The sequence below is a fragment of the Centruroides vittatus genome, unplaced genomic scaffold (genome assembly GCF_030686945.1).
Source record: "Centruroides vittatus isolate TY-2023 unplaced genomic scaffold, ASM3068694v2 contig_1114, whole genome shotgun sequence".
Classification (NCBI taxonomy): Eukaryota; Metazoa; Arthropoda; class Arachnida; order Scorpiones; family Buthidae; genus Centruroides; species Centruroides vittatus.
The window spans coordinates 1,426,210-1,448,502 of NW_027120716.1; the positions used below are offsets into that span (position 1 = coordinate 1,426,210).

The 22,293-nt window shown below is 25.8% G+C and overlaps 1 protein-coding gene across 3 annotated transcripts in view; it reads left to right on the top strand.

Annotated features, from left to right (window-relative positions):
- The window catches only part of LOC136977628 (RNA-binding protein lark-like), a 115,437-nt gene that overhangs the window by 25,396 nt on the left and 67,748 nt on the right, over positions 1–22,293 (top strand). For all 3 annotated transcript variants that reach the window (XM_067273180.1, XM_067273167.1, XM_067273172.1), the window contains exons 3-8: positions 2,074–2,196; positions 2,738–2,821; positions 5,979–6,058; positions 8,092–8,115; positions 8,362–8,628; positions 12,321–12,350. In XM_067273180.1, coding sequence (XP_067129281.1) covers positions 2,074–2,196; positions 2,738–2,821; positions 5,979–6,058; positions 8,092–8,115; positions 8,362–8,628; positions 12,321–12,350 — 608 coding nt within the window. The remainder of the gene's footprint in view (positions 1–2,073; positions 2,197–2,737; positions 2,822–5,978; positions 6,059–8,091; positions 8,116–8,361; positions 8,629–12,320; positions 12,351–22,293) is intronic.

The following is a 22,293-nucleotide window of genomic DNA, read 5'->3' on the forward strand; positions in this document are numbered from 1 at the left end:
ATGACTCTACTGTATTTATATATTTAACTGTGCTCTTTTGTATGTTTTCAGCCAGTGGGCTGTGGGACTTTCTGTTGGTTTTGGTAACATCAAAATCATTTGTAAAAATTATTTTATCTGTTTTCTGTTCTATGGTTTAATGCTTTAAATGATGATTTATAAATTGTAACATAAGAAAATTTAATTGTTAAATGACTATCTTAAAAAATTTGTATTTTTTATTTTTAGTTCTCTGAGAACACAACTATATATCATACAACTCTTGATTTTAGGATATTTGACTTTTATACACATTTTTAGAAACATGTTATGACTGAAAGTTGGAGACTACAGTAATATCTCAGTTTTTGCTGACTTTGGTTTTCGTCGATTTTTTTTCTGTGAAAAATTTGTCTCTGTTTTCATCAGTTGCCTCAGATTTTGTTGAAGTGCCAATGTGACCTTACTGCTAATTTTGCAAAAACAAAGGGCAATCTGTGCATTTTCCTGCTCAGTGTGGAATTGTTTTGCATTGTGTGAGCATTATTACTCTGTGCCTCTAGCCAAACAATTCCATTGCTTTCCTTTCCTTTTAGCTCCATTATGAGACCAAAGAAAGTTTCCAGAGCCATCAGTCCTTCGAAGAAGAAGGCCAGGAACATGATTTTGAAGAAGGAAATCATTGAAAAATACGAGGGTGGCATTAAGATTGCTGAAATTAGCCGCTTTTATATTCATTTCTTATTGTTTTTAACATCAAACACTATTTATTCTTAATAATATAATAAATATAATTACAACTTTTAACAAAGATAAAACTTTGCTTCAGTCCTGTTGGCTTCAGTTACTATTGGCCATGTTAAATTCATTTTTAATTTTATTTAAAACTATTTATTCTCTCTAAAATGTGTTTTTGGTATGTATTTTGGAGTGTCTAGAACAAATTAATTGGATTTACATTGATTCATATGGAAATAATTGCTTTCGTTATTGTCAGTTTTGGATTTTGCCAATTGTTTTCGGACAGATTATTGACGAAATTTGAGGTTTCACTGTATCTGTACTGTATTTTGAAATGGTGCTGCTTGCTTTATATAAAAAGCAGAAGATTTTGCTAAATATCTTATATATCCAGGTAATAGAAAATTACAATAAATAAAAATAAATTACCCATAACAAGTAACATCATAATTTATTGGACTTGAATTCCTTGAATTCAAAGATTTAAATTAAAACTAAACACCATACACACAGTCTTCCAGCAAATATGTATTGGAACCAATTAAAAATGGAATGTTTTTGGCCTCTTTCAGGAGCCTACATCAGAAAAATTTAGAATTTCAGGTAAATTCTGTAATGATTGATGCATGCTGTTCCATTTTTAATTGATTCCAGTAAATTTTATTTGCTGGAAGACTGAGTGGGATGTTTAGTTTTCATTTGTGTATGTTCCAGCTTTTGGAGACTTGTATGTTCAAAGATTTAGTATATCACTACTATTACTATGATTAATTATTACATTTTATTAAATTTTTACAAAAATCAGAAATGAAATATTTTAGTATTGCTTATTTTGTAATGGAAGTGTGAATTATAAAATCATAAAGGCTCCTAGTGAAGTTTAAAAGTGAACTAGGAAAAATCGGGAAGGTACTGGGAAATTTTTTATGAATTTGAGTTGGCATCTTATGATAACATTTGTTGACAAATATTTAAGATTTAGCAAATATGTTTCAAAATTGATTTTAAATTGTGATATAGTTAAACAAAAATATCCAAAAACAATTCTTATTCTGACCTCTGCAGATGGAAAATAACATTTAGCCTGTAAACTGCAAATTGTTTATTTTGTTTGAGTTATGCTTAAATTATGAATAAATTATAAATTAAGTAAGAATTATTCTGTATAATTCTTACTTAATTTATAATTTATTCATAATTTAATCATCATTATCTCAGATTTACAACTAATGTTAAGAATAGACTATTCAAGGCAGTTATGATGAATAAACAGTTACACATAACTTATCATCAATTTATTAAAGTATTAATATTTAATATTTTTATGATGTATTCCTATATTTTTTTTTTCAGAAAATTACAAAAATTTATATTGGAAATTTGCCAGAATCATGTCAGAATAAAGACATGCAGCAACTGTTTGAAAAGTATGGAAAAGTTGAAGAATGTGATGTCATCAAAAACTACGGATTTGTTGTGAGTATTATACTTTCTAAGAATATAATGAAAGTCATTGATATTTATTATTTGGCCATAAAGCTGAATGATATTTTAAAAATATAAATGTTTTTTAATAATTACTTTTTATTAATAATAATTTTTAAATATTAATTAATAAATGCTTTAATGGCTTAAAAAATCTTTTATCACTTTCCATTGTTATCCAATTTTTTATTAGCATTAAAAAGATTATTCTTTAAAATTAATAAAAGGTCATTTTTCATCAGAAGCAATACTGAAATTTAAATAAACTTTTAAAATGATTAAAATAATTATTGAAAATGTAAATTATATAAAGGTAATTCAAGAATGGTAGATAAAACTTACAGGGTGATCACCTGTTCAGTTTACAGTAAAAAATGTTAATAAACACCTACCCAATTCTGAAATATAACCAAGTTACAGAGAAAAATTTTAAGAGTGAATAAATTTTGTATATATTTATATTTATTCTATATGTATCTATTCTATATATATTGTAATTTATTAAATAATTAAAATAGAAATGTTTTTATAGCATATGTCTAGTGAAGAGGAGGCCAAAAGTGCAATTGAAGCTCTAAATAATACAGAATTTATGGGATCAAAAATTACAGTTGAGGTAATGACTAATGACTATTTTATAATTATTTTGTATAACAAATAACTATTTTCTTTTAAATTAATGTAGTAGATATATTTTAAAAATTGCTACACTCCACAAATACCTGATTAATGTATTAAAGTCAATAAAACTAAAGTGAAGTTTAAGAAATTAATTTGATCATTAGAGATAAGTATTTACAAAATGCATTAAAATAATAAAATTGACAATCAAATATTGTTGACTACAATTAACAATTAATGTGTTTTTATATCAATTTTCTTAATAAATTATAACTTACTAGCATGTAGGCCCGGCATTGCTCGGGCAAAAGTAACGGTAGCGAAGATTAAGATTATTACGTTATAGTTAACCTTACCTGTTTTCACAGAATGCAAGAATTGGGTCCTCCTGTTTCTAGACTAATTAGAGAATTGTTAGATGGGTCTAAAAATATGTTCAATTTCCCACAAAAATGAAAAGAACTGCATCTGTGTCTTGCACGTTGCTTTCTCTTAACAATTTCATTGTTACGTAACACTTCCATTGTTACTTAATACTTCCATTGTTGATGGAAGTGTTAAGACTTAATCCTGTCCCTCCCCTGTGGGGAGGAATTTCGAAAAATCTCTTTTTAGTGTGCGTCCTTGTGACGTACCCTAACTGTGTACCAAATTTCAACTTTCAACTCCTTACCGTTTGGGCTCTGCACTGATTATTATTATTATTATTATTATTATTATTATTATCAACTCGTCTTGATTATATATATGGATTTGCTGATTATATGCAATCATGTACTTTTTATTCCAGAAGTACTTTAACCCTTTCCCTGCCGTTTGCCACGCCCCCTTATTTTGTAAAACGGCCAAGGTCAAAATAGGTAAATCAGGCAATATTATTTTAAAAATTCACCAAAAATTAAATTATTATTTGATTCATATGAAAAAAATCACATATATTTATCAATATAGTTAGTTTTAAATACGACATTTTTCAATAAAGTTTGTTTGAAAAATTTATGAAAAAAAAAATAATATATGATAATTGACATTCAAACTTGAAAATTTGTTACTTTTTGTCAAAATTAACATTGTCTGGTTACTTTATTCTTATTGTCACTGAGCCAGAATGACGTAGAATATTGTTCTGTACAATTTGATATTACATTTATGCATGTACGTTTATTCGTTGTGAAATTATCGCACATTATATCAAACATTTGTTTGAAATCTGAACTTTATTCTGCTTTCATCTAATATAATTAACTAATATACTTTATTCATTTCATATCAAACAAGACTATATATTTTTGTAATAAACATATGATTACCAATAGCAATAGATGTAACATTTGCTAATATTTTAGATTTAAAAAAAATTAAAAATTAAAAAAAATATATAAAATATCAGAACTGAAGGTCATAACTTAAATATTTACGATATATTAACATATTATAGCTGAATAAACTTATTATAGCATAAATCAACTTATTATAGTAATATTATTGCATGAATATGCTAAAAATAAAATAAAAAATTATCAGAAAATGAAAAATTAAGAAAAAATAACCGATAATTAAAATTTTTTAAGTCAACAAAACACCACCTGGACAAAAATATGTAGAATGAACGATAAACAAGATGATGCCGTCAAGTGCTGACATCTGTTGTCAATAAATTTTATAAAAATCGATTGTTAACAGGGTAACGATCAATCGGTACCCTGGCCGTTTTGCTAAACGAATAGGGTAACGATAGATCGGTACCCTGGCTGGGAAAGGGTTAAAAGTTTTTAGCAATAATAATTTCATCTTTTGTCGGTCGGAGAAAGAGCCACAAAGGCTATAATCTCCATATTTAAAGAATAAGAAGAAAAGTTAATTTCATCTTTTTACTGTTATTTTTAAACATTGTTAATACAGTGATGCCGAGTGCTTTGAATTCATTCCAGGAGGTTGTTCAAAGTCCAAATCAAATTTTTCCCATTAGAAATAACGGAAAGTGAATTAATCTATTCCTAGACCCTAAACAATACCAATTTTGAAAAATATAAACCAGCAAATACACAAAATTTAAGATAAAAATAAGTAATATGTTTATTCTGAAAGTTTAGATATAAATGTTTGGCATGTTATAGAGTTATAACACAACAGTTAAAACTGTTTTGCAGAAAATATCTGTATGCTACAGTTTGAATATACTTGAGAGTAATGCTAAACTTATACATTGTGATCAAAAGATTATTTTTATATGAACTTTGTATAAATAACAGTGATATGACAGTGATATAACAGTCATATGACAGTGAACAGAGTATAAATAAATTAACAAAAATAAAATGGTTTTAATAATGCATTCCTATCTTGACCAATTGCACTTAAAAATTAAATGTTAAGCTGGAACCATTATCAGGATAGGATCCATACTCCAAAGCACTGATAAGATGCTTTGAACAATATACCAACAGATCTTACAGAATACTATTAATAATATAGTGTTTAAAAAGGTTAAAGGATACACTTTTTTAAATCTTAATTATTTGATTTTTAGATCTTAAATGTTTTCAAACAGTTTGTTATAGTCATCATTAAATAAAATATGTATTATTGTGCTTATTCTTTTCAGTGATGATGATTGCAACAATTTTTTTTGGAAATATTTGGAAATAAATGATGACTCACTGTAAAATGGGGGTGCTTATTAATTTCTAAGGCAATATATTTGCTATTGTTTCAAAATATGGACTCAAAAGAGTTTAACAGGCAAAGATGTGCCAACAGTATTTCAGTTTATTGTCAGTTTAGCTAACAAATATGCATAATCTTCTGGTGATGATAATATGAATTATTATTATTCCTTTATATCTAAACAAAAATATTGAATGATTCATTGTTTAGTTTTGCTTAATGATAACTCAATTAAAACTTTTAGGGTATGAACACATCTGTACTTTTTAAATATTACTATAAAGAAATAAATTTTGTAGTAATTTTGTTAATCTTTTAGTATGATTATTTTATATCAATAATATAAATTGTTTTAAAATAAACTTCATAATTTATCATTTAGATAGATGGGTCGATTTTTATTCAATTGATTATACTTCATTAAATATTTACTTATTATAATGAATTAACTTGAGTTATTGATAAATTTTTTCTATAAATTTTAGGTTTCTCATAGCAAGGTTCGGCCTAAACCAGGAATGGGAGGTAAAGGACAGTGCTATCGCTGCGGTCGTCAAGGTCATTGGTTAGTATCAATATATTCAGATAATACAATAATTTTAAATATCAACCACAGTTTAAATACTTGATGTATTTAACATTAAAAACTCTAAACTACACTAAATAATTAATCCAGTAAAGAATAAAAATTTAAAGAAACTGACATTTTCAAGTTTTTCAAAAGCCATCATGGGTTTTAAAGATGGAACAAATTTGAACAGAAAACAAAATTTAAATGTAATTGGATGGGCATACTGTATGTTGTAACATGTGCAAGTGTTAATAAATAAATAAATAATTAATTATTTCCTTTATTCATTTTGTGTTCAATATCATCTCTTTGTATTTAATGAGTCTCATGCATCCCAAAGATTTTTAGATCTGTTATTTGCAGTTTTTTTCAGTTGTCTTTAAAGTTTTGTCAAATTAACTAATTTTTCTACTTTCTAGAAGAAATATTCTAATGCTATTATTTTATTTTGAACATGATTGAATCAATAAGTTTAATAAAATAATTGTTTAGGTGGATTTGTTGCTTTTCTCTAAAGTTACAAAGCACTACATATATGTAGTTGACTTGACTTGTCTTAAAATGAACAGTGATAAACTGAATTTTGCCATTGTCCTAGGAAAATGCCATTGTTATAAAGTTAATTTTTATGCTATATAGCAAACAAAAGTTTTATCAGAATTCAATAAACTGAACTGTAAATTAACTTTTACAACCCCTAAGAAATAACCCTATTTTCAATAATCATTTTATTATTCATGTTGGAAAGTTAAAAAGCAAAGTGGCTGTAATAAATGTTCTGTTTTAAGTAGAATAAATTTTCTTTTAATAAGCAAAGACTGGCTTGATTATAGAGCAATTCAAATATTTGATTTTAATGAACTACAGTAGAGCATCGATTATCCGACCCCCCCCCCAATCAACCATATCGGTTATTCGACCGCGTTCTAGTCGGTAAATTCAAATGTCCGCTACTGATGTGGTGCTACAATATTTGGCTATGTCTTGGCTACTTTAATATTATTTTTATATTTTTGCGTGTTTTAGCTGGCAACACTGGCTCGACCATGAAAGGGAGGCCAGTATTTAAACCAGGCTTAATCTTTTGATTTTGTATTTATTTTGTGGAAAATAAAGAAATAATTTATAACAATACAATAGTGATGATTATTATCTTTTAAAAAATTTTGTTAGGCTTAACATCGATGAAAATTCAACGTGAAGTAGGTTAATAGTGATATACTAATATACCAATTACATGGCATATACTAATAATGTATTTTTTCATACTTTCGGTTATCCGTTTTTTCAGTTATCTGATCAACCCCAGTCCCCAATTGAGTCGGATAATCAATGCTCTACTGTATTCTAGTGTACTCAAAAAATAGAGGTTAAAGTTTAACAATGCCCACCCCTTTAAATGGACGTGGTCCTGTGCAAATACATACTGTAGGGAGTAGCAGGTTTGGCTAATTTGACCAAATTTGGCTTCTTTCTACTCTTTTTTGGCACCAAAAAATATTTTTTACTTTTTAAACAATCTTCAACAGAAAAAAGTGATGAATTTTTTTTAGCTTTGTTATATGTTGATATATGGCTCCCCACATAAATTGCAAATACAGTATTTTCCTCATTTTGTTTAATTTGAAAATCATTTTGATCACTTTGTTTTTGTAAATAAATTTTATATTATTTAACCTTATACAATAAATTAATTTAAAATAATATAATTTAGAGATTTCAATTGCCTTTTAATCCATAACTCCCTAAATTATACAGTCTTGACAGTGACCTTGAAAATTGTTGTGATATGAGTTTTTGATAGTGACTAAATACTGTTCCCCTGGAGATTTGTATTAATGGCAGTTGACTGTATATAATGAATTATATTTGAAATTTTAGAGAGAATACTGTAATTGCTTAATTATTTGTTGATCTATACAAAATTAGCAATAATCTATTTTATGGTAGAATTAAATAAAATTGAATTTTAATAAACTAAGTATATGGAATAAGATGCTAAATTTTGGAAATTATTTTTGTAATAGGTCTAAGGAGTGTCCAAGAAATCCGTAAGTATATATTTTGTTGTTGCACACTTCACTTTGAAGGAAACTTTAAACTGACTGCATGATTTTTCTAATTTGAATGAATATCTATTTTGTTTTTAAATATTTAATATTATTTGTATTTTTGCTTTAAATTCTAATTTTGTTTTATTGTTTTTAATATTTGAGATTTAATGATCTTTTATTTAAGTTTTATTTTGCTCATTTTCTTAACAAAATTCATAATATTATAATATATATTAATACTAGAAATGCTCGAATGGGAAATATGCCACCACCTATGACACCACCTTTTCCATATTCTGATCGACCAATGCCAAGATATGGACTTGATAGAGGATACGCTCCAGCTGACAGAGGGTTTGCTCCTGAAAGAGGATTTGGTGCAGATAGAAATTATGCTGGGGAAAGAATGAGACCTTATCCAGACCCATATGATCGTCGACCTCCTCCACCTCTCTCTCCAGGTTTGAGAGATGATTATTATTGTTACAGAAGAACTTATGATGAATATGGGTAAGAATTATTATAAGCAGTTTTTGAAAGAATGATCAGTTAATAGACTTCGCTAGTATATTTTTGTAATATAAATATATTTTAGTGTAGACATAATTTCTTAAATTCATCTTATAGCAGTTCTTATTTTAGTTTTAATAGTTATGTATTAAAACAATCAATGAGTACTATTAATCATTTAGTACTATTAATTACTTACTCATATTCAGGAATGTGAATGCTTTTAAATAAATGACAATAAACATTTTCTATGGTCTATAGTTGAGGAAATGCAGGTAAACTTGATAATTTCATGTGCGCCCTTCTGATGATGAGCCAAAAAGAGCACTTGGATTTTGTGTGTTGAGATTTACCTCTATAAAACATATTTTTATTTTTAGATGTAGTTGTTGTTTGAACTATAAATTTAATAGTTTAAATATTTTAGTTAATGTTTTGCAGTATTTAGAAATAGGTAAATTTTAAATAAGTTACATAAATATTTCATAATGGTTTGCTAATTTCATGAAATCATTATTTTTAGAAGACTAGAATTTATTTATATAGTTTACAAATTTTACAGGAAATTCTTGTTAGTTCAAAATTCAAGGGCTGAAATAATTTTGACTTTGAATTATATAGTTAAGTGGGGCCTCCTGTCCATAAGGTTTCCATATCTGGTCTCGTCTTTCATCTGTTTAACTCCATTCTTGAGATTAAAGAAAGACAGATGGATGACATGGGAATTTATAGGTATACAATTTTTTCAAATTACAAACCAATAAACTACAGGTAAACAGCACATGTTTGGTTGACTACCTCACAGATTACCTGATAAGTTTTATAAAAAGTAAAGCAGAATTCCTCAAAATGTAGCCCAAATTATTTTAAAAGTAGCCCAAAAAGTAGTAAGTTTTCCAAACATAGTATCCTAGAGCCCTACAGATATCTCAATTTGCTACTTGTAGCCCAGCCTTGCAATCTTGAAACTTAACTTTATTTTATGAGATGAGAGAAAAAAGGGTAGTTTTTGGGTAAGGTGACAGCTGAAAATGTGTTATTGTAAAACCAAAGCTATGTTGACCAGAGTAGAGTTCTTATTGGTCTGTTGTTCTCTTATAGTATGGAGGCACTTCAATCTAAACAAACAAGTTGATGTACTCATATCATATAAAATTTTTACTTTCCAAATTTCAAGGTAGCCATATTTCAAACTAACCAAATTTTTTAATGTTTAAATCTGTATCCCTGGTTAGGACAAAATAATACAGTTACAAACTAATGGGATTTCAAACTATCCGAGTTAAAATTAACAAGAATTTCCTATATATATATTGATAGTTTCATGTTTACATGTTCATTGTTCATGAAATTTGCTAGTTACAAAAAGACTAACAAAAATAAGAAACTAATGTATAGTGAGTGACAAATAATTTTTTCCCACGCCTGAATGAATATTTTAAAAGTGAAGCATTTTTGTATATATGATGCTAGATAAATACAGTTAATATATTAAATGAAAGTTGAATAAAATAATAACTTATAAATTAACTTATTAAAACTTACAAATTAATAAGTAAAAAAGAAGACATTGTTACCAGGATGAAATTCTTCTATGGTGAAAAAATATATGGTTTTGTATGATAAGTAATGAATCATTTTATATGTAGTCAAACATAATATTTTTGCATATACATTTATGCATTTTATATGACATTGTCAATAACTAGTTTGCTTCTCTTACAGAGCAGCAGAATGATCTAAATCAGTGGTGCACAAACTATTTTCATTTCCAATCCCCCCATTTTGTATAAAATTTTGTTGCAATCCTTGGATAGACAGTAGACTTTTTTAATCGTCAACGTAGTTAATGTGAAATTCTTTCTGGGATTTAAATTTATGTTTCTGCTTTATTAGAGGTCTGAATAAAACACAAATTTATAAAACAATGGTTTTTATGTATGCATATTGATATTTAATGGCACTGATAGCTTGGATTTGTTTTATGTCACAATTAAAGTTTTTAGCCAGTGTTTCTGTGATCTACCTGTTTTTCTTGATTGTGGAGATTGCTCCATTTTGACCTTAAAGGACATTTTCTTTTTTTGTTCCAGAATTTGTCATTGCTGTCACTATCATTACAGACAACTTACAAATGTTGTAAGAGGAATTTCTTAAATTTCTTTCTTAAAATAAAATTAACAAAGACATACATTGTTGATAATGCAGATTCACACTTAATAGCATGCTAGTTATCATGAAATTTCATTAATGAAAATTTAGTCTATACAAAACAAAGTTTGAGTCCTTTTGCCTATTAATATCCTTTTATCCAGTCCATGAACCACAAAACAGCCAGGAACTTGAAGCAAAACTTCTAAAAATAACTGACAAACACAATTAAAAAACTTACAAATTAAAAATGATCTTGATGTTGACTCTTTTTTGTAGGCTACAACATCTACAAACATTAAAAATTGTTAAAATTCTTCACAACAGTATTCATGTTATATAATTGCATTTAAGCTGAGATTTACTTTTAGAAGTTTTGCTTCAAGTTGCTGGCTGTTTTGTGGTTCCTGGACTGGAATAAAAGGATATTAATAGGCAAAAGGACTTAAACTTTGTTTTGTGTAGTCTAAATTTTCATTAATGAAATTTTGTCAAAATAAATCTGTGCTTCTATGTACAAGCATGCTAGTTACGATTGACAGCAATCTAATAAGTCCCTATCAATTTAATCAGTAAACTAGAGAAATATTGATGTACAATAGAGCATTGTTTATCTGAATGAATTGGGGACTGGGGTTGTTCGGATAACTGATTATGTACGAAAAAATATATTAACCCTATCCCATGTTGAAAATTTTCTCTGTTGTATGTCACTTCACATTGAATTTTTGTCGATGTTAAGCCTAACATAAATTTTTTAATGGCATCACTGTTCTTTTTAATGTTCGATATTGTGGCATTTCCAACTCCATATTTCTAAGCTAAGCTTGATTCACTAGCATCACATTTCAATTGATCTATTATTTTAAGTTTATCGGAAACATTGAGAACAATGCATTTATATTTAGTCGCCATTGTGAACAGTACAACTACAGCACAATCTGTTACAAGTATAAAATTCAAAGATCCAAAATTAACGTCCTCGATGGAAATGGATTTTGATTCAGCACCACACACGTCCCAACACACAGTCCTCAGAAAAACACCACACAAAAGTGCCAGTGCTGCCATCTAAAACACACACACCAACATAAAAAATATTGGAGTAGCCCAAGACATAGCCAAAGATTGCAGTGCCACAGCACTAGTGGAAATTTAAATTTGCCGACTGGAACGCTTTTAGTTAATCGACATTTTGGTTGATCAGTTTTCGGATAAACAATGCTCTACTGTTCAATCATTTTTGAGTTAAAACCAATAAGTTTTAATGCAGAATGAGAGCAATTGCATTTTGACTAAATAAACAAATTTTATAAGAACTGTTGCATATTTTGAAATAATACATTGTAGTTTTTATATAATTTATTTATAAAACTGCATTGTTCTGTGTAATATATTGTGATGATACTTTTATGTAATTAAATTAGAATTTTAAATAATTTATTTTATTTCAGTAAATATTGAATTGTATTGAATTTTTATGAAATACTTCTTTCTTGTTTAGATTTTATTTTTATTTGAGGCTTTAAATTTAATTACAGATTTGACAGATATAATTATGCAGATGATCGGTAAGTGTTTATATTTTGTTCAATTTTTAAAATATTTAGTTAATATGGATTTAAAAATAAGTATGAATGATAAAATTTTTGTCAAATTGAATGTTTTCTAATATTATGTGTATTGCATTGAAAATTTGGAATAATTTTTAATCATTGATTTGTTTTCAATATTCATAATATCTTAAAATATTCATTTATATTATATGATTACCTGATTAATTTTATAATGTTCATTTATGTTTATAAGATAAAAGCTGGAATTCCTTGTCTAATACATTAGTTTTACAAAAATTTATAATATATTCAACTTAAACTTTCGTATTAAGGAAGTATCTTTTGTTTTCGTTACATATATTTTTGTACAGTTTGAAATATTTGTTTTAACACTTTTAAAACAAATATTTCAAACTATACAAATGATATAAAGCACAAATTATATCTGATCAATTAGCTTGTATCATCTCTGATAACATTATTATTTTAATTTTAATAATGGAATAAAATTATGTAATTAAATATTTGCTTATTATTTTTTTCATTTGAATGATGATAACTGAAATATGATATTAGAAAAGTTGATATTTGTCAACTTATGATCATTATCAGATGTAAAGATGATGAATTATTCATTAGAAAATTTATATATTATATATATATATAATTCTTATTTAGTTCTTGTTACATTTATTTTTTAATCTGGAAACTTGAAATTTTAATAAATTCACATGCATGAATACATTCTGAAATATTTTAAATAATAAATTAAAACATTATCAGATTATTTTAAGCATCTAAGAATAGAAAATTTCATTTTTAAATTATTTGAAATTTCTGTTTAAAACTATGCAGTAATATAGTAACTTTAAAATGAAAAACTTGTGATTTATTTTCAAAATATTTAGTAAAATTTATATATATAATGTACATGAATAAATTTAATCAGGTAAACACATGCTGTGAAAATATCTGTACAGTACAGCCACTTACAATAAATTTATTATTAAATATCATTAAAATTATTTTTTCTGATGATCAACATTATTTAATTTAAAATAGTTTTATTTTGCATATTAAACTACAAGTGTATTGATTGTATTTTAACTTAGGGAATGGAAAATAATTCAAGTATGTGTGACATTAAGAAGTTAAATTTTTTTATTTAGTAGAGAAAAAAAATAGAAATTTTTATTAATTATAAAAATTGTAGTGTTAGCCTACATTAAGTTATAACGTGTACACTGTTGTCAAACTGAACTGAAAATCCATTATATTGCAAAAAAAAAATTACTTAATGTTCTAATATATTTATCAGATTTAAAAATATGCATTTTGTTGTTTGGAAGTAGCTTATTAATTTTTTGTAATTTAGTTCAATCTTGATTACATTTAATGAATAAAACAGTTATCAGGATACTGTAAATGTTTTGGGTAAGTTTTGTTTTTAAAGAAATTAAATACCTCTGGTTTCAAGTGTACAAATTTCATATAAAATACATTTTACTACATTTATATTCAATAATAGATCTTTATAATAATTGTGTGTAAAAAAAATTTGAGGAATATTAAATGTAATCATTTTTATGAAAACATTGGCCAATTTTACCAATGTTAAGGAAAATACTTTATTAAAAAAGCCCCCTTTTGCTTATTCAAGCCATTAACAATGATTAGATAGATGTGAGAGACCTGCAAATTCAGATAAATAAATAGAGAACAGAAGAATTTTTATTTTTTGAAGATGCTCTTTGAAAATCTGTTTTTCAGTCCAGCTTTATGTGACATTTGATTAAATTTAATAACTCTTATATGTATAATTCTTTTTTTTTCTTCTGGTTCTTGCTGATGTTGACTAAGTGAAACTCTTAAAGTTCATTTTGTTGAATACTTGTAGTTGAATCAGTTATTTGAATTATATATAATTTCCAGAATATGTAATGCTGTTTTTTGATATTAATGACGATCCTTAGTCCTGAATAAAAATGAAGGATTTGCTATGATTAGTCTATGCTACATATATTATTATTATTCTTAAAATCATATTTAATTATATCTGAGTTGATTTAGTTAGTTACCTTGTAGTTGGCTTATTTGAAAAGGTAATAAATTATAACATTTATTCTTCTTCTAAATTTTTAACATAATCTTATTTTTAATGAAAGAACATTATGTGAGATTATTGAGAGAACAGAAAGTACATTACACGAGTTATCTCATATAATGTTGTTTCATTAAAAATAAGCTAATGTTAAAAGTTTGGCAGAAAAATAAATGTTATAAGTTATTGTATTTCGTAATGCGCTTAACTGAGAATAGCATTAAGGAGCTTCTTACTAAATGGCAGGGTGGCAGTCAATATGTTAATATGTTCTGACTGGAACACTTAACTACAAAATGAATAAAGCCTTGATATTTATATGAACATAAATGAAAAGTTTTAGTGCAAAAACATGCAATGTCAGTGCAAATCCTTGGAAAGTAAAGTGACATATGATGTAATTTTTAAAACTAATTTTTATTTCTTAAATTCTGTATTATGTAGTCTTGAAATGTACATTTGAAGCATTAAAAAGGAGTTTAAATTAAATAGTTATTACCAACAAAGCCTAAACTATTTGAACTGATGTGATCATTGAGCAATTTATGTCATTTTTCAAACATTTTCTATTGTTAATTTTTCTAATGAGTTCTGTTTCTTTATATACATAAAATAACTTGAGCAACACAAGTAAAAATGTTCGTGGTGTATTAAAGTATTGCAATTTTTTGCAGATAATGCATGATTGCACACATTCTAAAAAAATTATTAGAACAGAAATAAAACTTTTATATTTACCCTCTCCTGCAATGTGGTTACTAAAAACATGACCTTTATTTATATTCAGTTTAGAAGCTATTGGAAGATATGAACTTACAGTATTTATTTTGTAGGTCACTTTCAGTGTCTTGATTATCAGTTTATTTTTTTTAAGATTTAATTTTGATTAAATCAAGGTAAACTAAAGCTGCTTTCAAATAGTAAAAAATATATTTTTAAATTTTATAAATGAATCAAAATAATTTTTTATGATTTCATAGTGCTGCTTAAATTTTTTAAATTTACCATCAACACACCAAAAAATTTATTAAATTAAAAAATGCAGCTTAACTAAAGAAATCATTTAAAACGTTATGGTTTACAATTAAAAATTTTTAGAAGTATTAATATTAGGTTTAAATATAAATTTGTACTTTAACAGATTTCTATATATTTCCTAGTTAAACAAGTAAGGAAATATTTTACTTCATGGTGTTTTAGCTAAATGTAAATAAAGATGTATTTGGAGAAAGAACTAGATATAATAATCTAATTAAAAATAATTTTTATAATTTACAAATAAAATTTTAAATATAATGCTTGATGTAAATGAAATTTATCAGTTTTATTCAGTAAACTGAATACATGCTACAGAAAACATCTTAAACTCAAGTTTTAAAATTAGAATTAGGGGAATGTAAACAGTAAGTAGTCATTAAACTTGACAATGCTAACTAGTGTTGTTAATTTATAATGAATTGGTTTTTTGTTTTTGAAATCTGTGTACATTATTATTCAAATATATGAATTGTTACATTCTTTATTTGTGAGTACATGTTTACAAACAAGTAGTGTGCATTTTGGCAGTGCAAGTGTGTTATATGATATAAATAACTAAATAATTATTTTTTTGAAAACCAAATTATTAGAAACACAAGCTGTTACTTTAAAATGTTTGTTGTCTATAAAAGATATGGTTCCATATTTAAAAAAAAATTGAGACTTAAGCTTGTTTTCTATTTTAAACTTATGGGTGAGAAACTATGATGTCATTGCTTGTCAAATATTTTAGCATGTAACAAGTTGACAACTTATTATTTTTTTCTTATGAAACACACACGTACCTTTTATCATGTCTTTTGATTATTTCATTAACATGTACTTAAGTTTATAAATTAATATAAAGTTATTAGGCTATATTACAATAAGGCCAGAATATAAAATTATATAAACATCAAAAAACAGTACTGTAAAAAAATAATAGCTGTAAAATTCTTTTTTAAACAGCAGAGAAAGAAATTATAAATCAGTTGTTTCTTTATTATAGTCATAGGTATTTCTTTACAATTTGATGAAAGGAGTGGTTGCATCCATTTGTTGATTTTGGATATTTAAATCTGACTCCTCAATCTCAAATTTGTAACAGGACACACTATACTACGAAAATGCACAAACTCACATATCTGGTCATAACTTGAAAGGAATAATGAGGGATTGAAATTGAATATGTTTAATTTATATATCATATGTTTTTGATGTATTGATAATAATGTGATTTAAAAATGCTAATTATCAGATTTTTGATAATTGGAAATTTATTCAAAATTATTATTTAATATAATCCCATGATTATAAAATTCAATTGTCATTTTATCTCAGATTGATCAATAGAATCTTTACTGTAATGAATAAGAGTTAAAATCATCCTTTATTTTCCAACTGACATATGTCTAATAGAATGGTTGTAATTGCTTTTATCATGTATTTTTTATTTAGCATTCATTATTAGAAATTTAAAATTTCATTTGATTTATATATAATAAGTTATTTAAATATTGATAAAACATATAGAAATTACTATATAATTATTACATTATATGTTTGATTTGCAATATAATGGTAAATCTCTTTGAATAAAAATTTTTATTTTTACCTTTATATTTGAAATTAATTTTGGTTATTTAACAATAATCTAGACCAGTGTTTTTACCCTCTAGTCCATGGACTGGTGCTGGTCCACAAAAATATATCACTGGTTCGTAGTAAAATATTTGACTGTATTGAAGCCAGTGCAGTTGATTACATGATGATATTTAAATATCATCCCGTACTAATCTAGACTTACTGCATGTACTTTATTATGTACAGTAACTAGATAAGCATATATAAGCTTAATAATTAAAAATAATTCATAGCCACAAGTAATTACTTAGTCCACGTAAAATTGTCCATAATTTTACTAGTCTACAATGAGAAAAAGGTTGAAAACACTGATGTATGCATTAAGAAATTAATCTTTTAAATATAAAATCCAGTAACAGTGATGCAATTATAATAGTTTTATTACTTGATTAATTTAAAAGTATAAATTTATTAGAAGTTTTAAAATTACATCTTTGAACTTGGATTTATAGCATAAGAATGATTGAATTTACAAATTATTTTTAAGTGGTAATTTATTTTTATACTCATTATCATGGAAATTATTTTAAATGGCAAAATGTCAAAATGTTTTTTCCTTTAATTTATTGTAAGTGGAGACACTGTATTTATTGCACAACATTTTTTACAGTAAAAATGTTGTAAATATAAAAATTTTGAATAAGTGTATCATTTGCAACAGAACCTCAATTAAGCAAATTTGTTCATAAAACTAAATAGAGAAATTAGTCTAAAATCAAAATGATTTAAATGTATAAACGGAACTTTTATTATTTTCTTAAATAAATAAATATATATATTTACATCTATTTATATAATGAATTTATAGGTTTTTGTATTTCAATATGTTTTATGTATGTTTTCAAAAGTGTTGTGAATTTTTAACTGTATTAAGAGTTAAAAGATCATAACAGTAATGGAATAATAAATATGGTAAAGTATTTAAGAAAAATATCTATACATGCAGAGAGAGAGCCAAAAAGTTTCCATAAGATTTTGTTATGGTTGCCAAAATTTGTATACATAACATAATAGTAATATTTTGCAAAAATTTTCAAAAACTTATTTTAATATCTTGTCATTTTGGATGATATAATAGATGATCAATATATTCAGTGAAATTTGTTTTAAAATGTATTGAAGAATAAGTAATTTTATTAATAAACTGTTCATAATTTCTTTTTAAAAATAGCAAGGACTTTTACTTGACTTTCCTGTCACTCATATAGGAGGTTGGGGGAATCGTTAGAAAGTCTGTTAATTTTCAGTTAGGCCAGGATATGAAACTTAACCAATAACACTACAGCTTATTCTAATTTACAACATTTGAAAACTAATAACTTACATATTTCAAAATTTGACAAACAGATAATTTACATATTAAAACGAAAACATAAATTAACAGATAAATTAAAAATAAAATAAATTACACATTATTAACCAACATTAAGCCTAGCCTATGACTCTTGCCTTATTGGGTTATCAAGTAGAGACATTTCTTTATTGAAATTAATGCATACATCCTTTCTCGAAACTTGGAAAATTTCAAACTCATTATTTTTAATTTGATGACAAATACCTTTTTAAATAATTTAGCTCAGTCCCAATGTGCTGACACCTCCAGTTTGCTAACAAATTGGGCAAGTGCTATGAATAGACTATTTGTACTAACATTGTATTTATGTTCCTTGAACCTTTGGATTAATGATCTTTTAGTGGCGTCTATGTATGTTAACCTTCTACCAAATCTATCATCCTACACTGGTATCATGTATATTCCTGGGGTTAAGTTTTGATCTAAAAAATCCTTCCCATTAGCTAGCAGCTTGTACTTTTATTTCTTGATTATCTTTGCATACAAAATGGCATTATTACGAGATTAGGGAAATCATTTGCTGTTTTGTTTTAGTGGATACACAAGATTCTAATCAATTATTATGAATATAGTTGGATTACATCTGTAAGCTATTCTAGCATTTATATGTTTTGCTAATGGTTTATATTTAGAAGTAAACCTTGGGTCATAGTTCACTGCTATAAATTTCTGAGGTAAAGCCTCTGAATACTGTATATCATTATTAAGCTGTGACACATTAATGCTGTTCTCTGTTGTCAGCTAACCTAGCAATCAGATTTTTGTTGTAGCCACGAGCTTCCACTAATATTTTAATCTGCCCTATCTCCTTAAATGTGTCCATAATATTTTGTTTTAATTAAAATATTGCTGGAAAAGTATAAAAGGTTGGAGTTATTGGTATATTGATTTTCAGTTTTCTGCAAGTGTTTTTCTGATATGAAAAAAGCTTAAAAGGGGTAATTTTGTTGAATTATGCTAAAAATTTTGATTTAAAAATATTTAAATTTAAAAAACACTGACATTAACTCAGTTAAAAATTATGTGGGTTGCCATATGTTACGAGATGTTATTAATCATTATAAAAAGGTTTAATTTTCTGGTAGAGATGTGTTTTTAGAAAAGATTTTAAATGTCAATAACAAGTAAAATTTTTATTAAGTTAACCATATTTAAGATATGACACATGATCCTTTTCTATTTCCCAAACCTTAAGTTTCATACTCCAAAATTTAATAGCATTAATGCCTCTTATCATGAGATATTAAATAATAGATGACAACACGTGTGGAATTATTTTCCTATTTTTAACATTTTTGGGTTCAGGGATCTCAAAATGTCAAGATTTGCAAAAAACTTAGAAGGTCAAATTTGATACAATTACAATACTTCATGTTATAATAACTAGGAAATTAAAATAACTAACTGACGATATTTGTCTTTTGACTAGTGTTGATTTAGGAAATTTATGGTTTTCTGTTTTAAAATATCATGAAAGATTTTAAGATAATTTATCAGTTTAGATTATTCGGATGAATGGAAAGTTGTTATAAAATATAAAAAGCATTTATTAAAGAAGAAAATTATAATTATTATTTTGTTAAAATCAATCTTTTAGTTAATTATAGCTATTTGAATCTGAAGTTTATTTGTTTATTAAAGTGTTTTTTGTAAATGAATTAAATATTAGAATATCTCAGGTTATTCAGAAGTATTTTAATTATATCGTCTGATGTTTCCTTAACTTCTTACTAGGCTATGTGTTAGTTTCAAAGAAAACATCAGTTTGATTTTTTACTTCAGTTTAAAAATCTGAGATTTTAGCATTTTTATATTTTATTAAGATATGAATTTATACATAATTTTAAGATTGCAGAATATTTTCAGAATTTTGTATGCAAAGATAATCAAGAAATAAAAACAGCATTATTATTAGGGAAATCATTTGCTGTTTTAGTAGATACACAAGATTCTCATTAATTATTATGAAATAATTTTAGTTTACTGTGAATTTATCTCTAAATCATTGTGTGAGAAAGTAATCAACTATGTCACATTCTTACTAGATATGATATAGTTGTTTACATATATCAACAATTATGTAGAATAATATAGTAATGTTATAGACAGCTGATATGTACTATAAGAGGCTAATTTATGAAATTGTTATTTTATTTTAACAAGAATAATATATTAAATTTTACATTTTTTAAAAAATAATAATAAAATTACAATATATATTATACTTAAATGGCATGCATCTAAATTGACTTGTTCTTGTTTTAAATTTTAATGAACATAAAAAGTTTGTCTCATTGATTTATATTGAAAACAAAAAAACAAAACACACAATAAACACCTATAAAAGTTGGAAATTAGAATTTTAAGCCACAGATTTTTTTCTGAACTGTTTTCATATTGGGTATTAAATGATAACAACATAACCTCTAAGCCAAATTGCATCATCTATTTATATAAATTATTAATTAAAACTGTGTAGAGGAGAAATAGATTTATTTCAAGATTAAAGCCTATAATTTTGTAATTTGCTAATTTATTATTTGGATATGCCATCTAGATTTCAAGTCAGTTTCAAAGCCAGTATTAGGTTAAACTTAATGAGGTGCTTAGAATTATATGTCTTATGTTTTTGTTATAGCAAGAATGTAATCTGTACAGTTACATATATCATTTAAAAGCATAATATATTAAAAGATTGCTTTGAATCTAGATAGTATAACTTTTAACATAAAATCCATATAAAGCAAAACAGATAAGAATTCCACTCTGGATTAATCTTTTCTTCAGACATTTCTAAATTATAATAAAAATTTTAATTATTAAAGTTGTTTGTAAAATTAATGTTGCCTAGTTTTAAATCAAATTATAGGTTAACTTTCTAATATTAATAAAAAAATAATCCAATAGACTAACGGTGTTCATTTTTTGTTTAACAAGGTATTTAAAGCTATCGTCCAACTAAAGCCAAATATTATCAGGCTAGAAATGGCTATAATATTAATAATTTATAAGACAACTTGGCACTAGAGTTAAGCGTTAGGCGCCATCTCTTAAATTACGAGTATTTACACTACCAGAGGTCTGGGTAGCATAATTGGCAATGCATCTGCATGGTAAGCAGGAGTTGCGGTTCAAGTCCTGCTCTGGGCCAATTCTTTTCTTCCAGTACTTCTAAATTATTAAAATTATAATTATTAAATTTATTAAGAGATGACACCTAATGCCTAACTCTAGTGCCAAATTGTCTTATAAATTATTAATATTATGGCTATTTCTAGCCTGATAATATTCTGCTTTAGTTGGACGATAAAGCTTTAAAATATATCAGGTTTTATGATGATGTTTATTTATACAAGGTATTTACTTCTGTTGTTGATTTAGTTTAAAATAATTCGGAAGAAAACATTTTAAAGTTTAAGGTATAATTATTATTTGTATAAATATATTGGATGATTTTAAATACAAAATATTTCAAATAAAAAAATATGAATGCTTATTTGGAGAAAGTGCACAGTTATTGTGGTAATGATAGTTGGGCCATAATTTTTTTGAGAAATTCACAATTGGGTTGTGATTTGGAGAAATATGCAGAGGTCAACCTAATACTAAAAGTTAGGAATACCAAGTTATTACATTATTATTATTTTGAAGAATTTTGTATATATCACTAAAGTTCAGATTTTGTTGATAATAGTAAAACATTCACTTTTATAACCACTTAAAAGGTGTTTGTTGCACAAATAAACCTAAATTTTATGTCCTTCAAATCTGACGTTCACCTGTCTTTAAGAATTACTCAGAAGACAATGTTGTTCTCAGATAGTTTATTTAATAACTGAAAA